Below are 4796 nucleotides of genomic sequence, written 5' to 3' on the forward strand. Positions count from 1 at the left end.
GCCTTCTAACGTCCCAGGGGCAACTCTCATAACAATATGGTAGAGTTGGTGCTTAGTGCTCGCCATGGTTCTGGCGTGCACTCCCCTCAGCATGGTGGCGTGGGTATATCGTTCCCCATAGCGACCCCTAGAGGACGCAGTTCGAACCCATAGCGACCCCTAGAGGACGCAGTGTCTCGTTCCCTACTCAGGGAACCATGGTTACATAAGTAACCTGAGACGTTCTGTTTGCACAGAGAACAAATACTGGTCTGAAAGACCTTACTCACAAATAATAATCTGACAATGTGCACTATCATGCAAACATCTTAAATAGTAATATCTCATCTAAAAAATGTCATAAATTTAAGATAAAACCTACATGACATGCCTTGATTTTTGACTCTTCCTCCCATCCAGTCACTTGACTTCAGTATATAGTATGTAATGCCAATTTTTCACAATCCAATCAGTGTTATTTTAGTATTATTAATATATTATTATAGGATTTGCTATTTTGAATTTGCTTTTATTTGTATAGTTTCAGTTTTTAATTGTATGTGATTTTTTTCATTTTTATTAATTTTCTTTTTGTATATTTCTATATAACTTTTAATTTGAGCAATTTTAGTACTTAAACTTATTTCAATTAGTTGCTAAGGCAAGATTTCTTTTTCATTTATATTTTTTCTTTTTTTCTTTTAATATTTATAATTTATTTCAGCCTTATTTCAATTATTGAAAAAAATGTTTTATTAGTTTTATAGTTAAAATTACATTAAAATTAAATTTTGTAACTAAAATTAAATTAAATGAAAACCACTGGATCCAATCAATTGTCAAAATCATTCTAAAATCAGGAAATATAACAAGAAAACCCTTAAACAATATAATATTACCTGTGGAACCTTGTAAATGATTAACAAACCCAATGAATATACATCTACCTTGAAATTTAAGCATGTTACCTCAATTTAGTTCTACATGCAAATGCTGTGTGTGTGTGTGTGTGTGTGTGTGTGTGTTAGGGCTGGGCGATGCCTACAAAATTGGCATTGGACGATGTCTACAGTGAAACATCGCGATGGACGATGACATTGTGGGTGGGGGATGTGCCCAAAGTGTGAATCCGTATTCAGAAAGGCACAGAAAACAAATAACGCATTTTAACAAATATGCTGTGAAAACCTGGCAACCCTGCGTCCAGTGTAGACAGACTTTAGCTGATGCGACGCGGCGTGACACGACAACTGTTGCGTCCGGTGTAGGCACGGTGTAACGGTTGCCTGTTACATTATAGTACATAAAATTTCACTTACCACATAAACAGAGTAAGGAGAGATGACTGAGGACCATGGCGAATGATTTACAGATCCTCAGTACCACTGAAACATATAATCTTGTAAAATGTCTGGTAAGTACTGCCGCTCCATAGTATAAACAGAGTATGTGCAATTGCGAATCTCGAAAGTGAAAAAAGTTAAACTAAAAGCGATCATGCATTGAAAAGTACAATGCCAGTTTCAATGCCAGGTATAATAGCGGCTCCCTGATGCCGAAATATATATGTAGTATAATTACCCAATTATATTACTGCGAGGAAAAATATTGAAATATATATTTTCCTCCCATCTCGTATTTATTCCCTTTAGGGGTTCCGCCTACACGTCATTTTTTCCGAACACGGTATTGGGATGTGGGGGGAGTGGGGGGGGGGTCACGATGCCGGCTCAACATTGTGATGTCTATCAGCCATTGGCGATGGACGATGGCATCGTCTATCGGCCCAACCCTAATGTGTATGTGTGTGTGTGTTTTCAATGTTTATTCAATGTGCGCATTTCGTATTACATTTTAAATCAACATGAAATCAAAATTGTCCCGATTTAACATAATATACATCACTGGTGTTATTAAGAATGATTCATTAGTGCACATTATTCCACATAAAATTATTTTTTTCCCCCCATATTCTTTCATCAAAATGTATCGACTAGCTCCGCCCCTGAAATAACTTATCAAATAAACAAAATCAAGCTCCTTTCTACATACAGAAATATTTCAGATTATGCAACTTCACCGTAAAGAAAAATTGTACCTTCTTGTTTCTGTGGGTTTATTGATTTGCTTCTAAACTCATAAACCAGACTCTTATAATGAGGTGATTTTTGATAGTTATTATCAGGGTTTTGTTGACACTCATTGAAAGTTCACATGCACATCTTACTGTGATTACACCTAATCAGCTGACGTGTAAGGTCACATAAATGCTTTAAATGATGTTCGTTTATCAGCGAAAGGTCATCACACCTCGATTTTGCCCTTTTCTGACATCTTATTCAGGGTCTAACACGTGGCAGTTTTCTAGTATGTGGTTTATTTATTTGCAAAAGTATTTTTCAAATGATCATTCTCAAAAGTTATGGAGTACATGTAAACACCCTCATGTTGATCTGTAAAATTCTGACTATCATTCACAAGGAAAAAACATGCAAACAGACATATCCCACACAGCTCCAAAAATAGATGCAGTTATTTGGGTCGTAAGGGGATGTTCTTCTTATATTCACACACAATACAGATGGGAACGTGAGCGTACCTTGGCAGCTGGGCAGAGCTCTGTTCCACTCGGGTCTGTTGGTGCCGCCCATGACACAGGTGAGACTGGAATAACCCTGGAGCTGGTAGCCTGGATCACAGTGGAAGGTCACAGTGGAGCCCAGCTTATAGTCTCTACCCAACCGAGTGCCATTCATCACGCTGCCCGGGTCAAAACAAGCCTCACGCAGTTTAGCTATACGGGAGAGGAACACAAGACATATGGCGTATGATAAAGCTGTAGAAGATGAAAAGATCTGAAGGGATAAAAACGCCAAGCGGTGAGTCACTGTCAACTTTTGAAACTTTCCAGTTTGCGCTCAAGCATCTTGAAACTGTATATCATGACAGTCCTAAAGGAGCCGTTTACCAAAATATGAACACTCTGTCATCATTTACTCGCCCTCAATCGATAAAAATCAATAAGTGCATCGCTCAAGGGCACAAATCCAGTTCGAGAACAGTCCCTTTCGGGCTCTTTGACCACCAGGCCGAAACAAAAGAGCAATTACCTTTGTATTCCAGATGGAAGCCCGTGTAGCTCACGGATCCATCGCTGCGGAAGGCAATGTGCATGATGTTGGAGCTGCTTTCGACCTTTTCAGGCAACTTGCTGTCTTGAAATGTGCCGATCAGATGACTGTTGCTGTGAGGTCCATCATAGATGTACAAGAAGTCATAGTTGGGCTCAATGCTAAAACTGAGACAAGACAAACACAGTATAGGATCAAAACACAGTGCAAATGGCGATCTATCGACTTTTTTTCTACGCAATTTACTTTACTGAAAGATTAGTTCAACCACAAATGAAAATACTGTCAGCATGTCATTGCAAATCATTGCACACAAAAGGGATGGTAAAAAATGCACCGAAAAGTGAGATTTTAGAAAACTACAGGAGGAGGAATACAGCACACAGTCATTTAAACCTTTTTGATGGTAGATATGGTGTTTTCATGTACATTATTGTACATTATTTTTGCTTCTGTACATCTTTATGTACAGAAGGAAAAACTGAATTGAGCTTGCGATGTCAAGAAGGAAGCTTGTTAAATTGTCATGTTTTACAGCAATCACTATTAGCATTTCTACACTGCAAAAAATGACTTTATTTATTAGTATTTTTGTCTTGATTTCCAGTACAAATATCTAAAGATTCTTAAATCAAGACACATTTACTTGATAAGGAAAATGATTTAAGAGATTAAGTCGTCTTCTTTCAAATGTATTAAAATCGAGTGGGATTATTCTTAAAACAAGAAAAAAAACAAGACTTTTTTTTTACCCCATGGGCAGATACTTTTTTCTTATTATATAAGCACAAATTCACTTCATTCTAATACAATTTTCAGAAAACAACACTTAATATCTTGTCATTTTTCTTCTTGTTTTTAACCTTTTAAATTTTCATATACACTTTATACACAAATTCATATACACAACTTATTCTCTCTTTCTTTTTCTCTTGTTTTCCAGTACAAATATCTAAACTTTCTTAAATGAAGATACATTTACTTGAGAAGCAAAATGTCTTGAGCCATTACGTCTTGTTTTCTGAAAAATATGTCAAAATGAAGTGAATTTATGCTTAAAACAAGAAGAAAACAAATCTGAAAATAAGAAAATTAAACATATTTTAAGCATAAACTCATTTCATTATTATACAATTTTCAGAAAACAAGACTTATCTTATAAGTCATTTCGTTATTCTACAGTAAATATATCTTGATTTAAGAATTTTTAGTTAAAATAAGTTTTAATTTTGCAGTTTAGAAATGCAAATTGCTTATAAAGTATGAAGGCTGTAAAACAGAAAAGAGAAAATAAGCAGCATCCTATTATAAACATGAAAATTCATCACGTGCCTGTTGACAACATCACAAGCTCCATCCAGTTTTCACTGTGAGCCCGGCTGAAGCTGTTAAAATCTGTGCCTGTGATCTTCCTAAAAGACCTTTTGGGTCATCTGAGGCAGAAAATGTTTTGAAGAGCCTTTTCTGTTTCTGTATATGTTTCAGGTGGGGGAAATGTTATGAAGTGGAAACATCCGATGTGGGTGGAAAATGCACATAAATGGCACAGTGATGCTTTGGGAAAATGTAGTCAGAAAATGCTCCACTTCACATTAAGTACTGTATTGAGAGCAGACGGCTGTATTAATGTCATTATGAAGATTTGTTTATTTTCCCAGGTCTGCAACAGTAATGCATATTATGCAT

The 4796-nt window shown here is 36.2% G+C and overlaps 1 protein-coding gene across 1 annotated transcript in view; it reads right to left on the reverse strand.

Moving 5' to 3' along the window:
* LOC107671459 (CUB and sushi domain-containing protein 3-like) overlaps positions 1-4796 on the reverse strand; it is a 292685-nt gene that overhangs the window by 148578 nt on the left and 139311 nt on the right. The window contains exons 29-30 of the mRNA XM_016464380.1: positions 3090-3277; positions 2579-2773 (exon numbers count right to left, since the gene is read on the reverse strand). Coding sequence (XP_016319866.1) covers positions 2579-2773; positions 3090-3277 — 383 coding nt within the window. The remainder of the gene's footprint in view (positions 1-2578; positions 2774-3089; positions 3278-4796) is intronic.

The sequence above is a fragment of the Sinocyclocheilus anshuiensis genome, unplaced genomic scaffold, assembly GCF_001515605.1.
Source record: "Sinocyclocheilus anshuiensis isolate Anshui unplaced genomic scaffold, SAMN03320099.WGS_v1.1 scaffold552, whole genome shotgun sequence".
Classification (NCBI taxonomy): Eukaryota; Metazoa; Chordata; class Actinopteri; order Cypriniformes; family Cyprinidae; genus Sinocyclocheilus; species Sinocyclocheilus anshuiensis.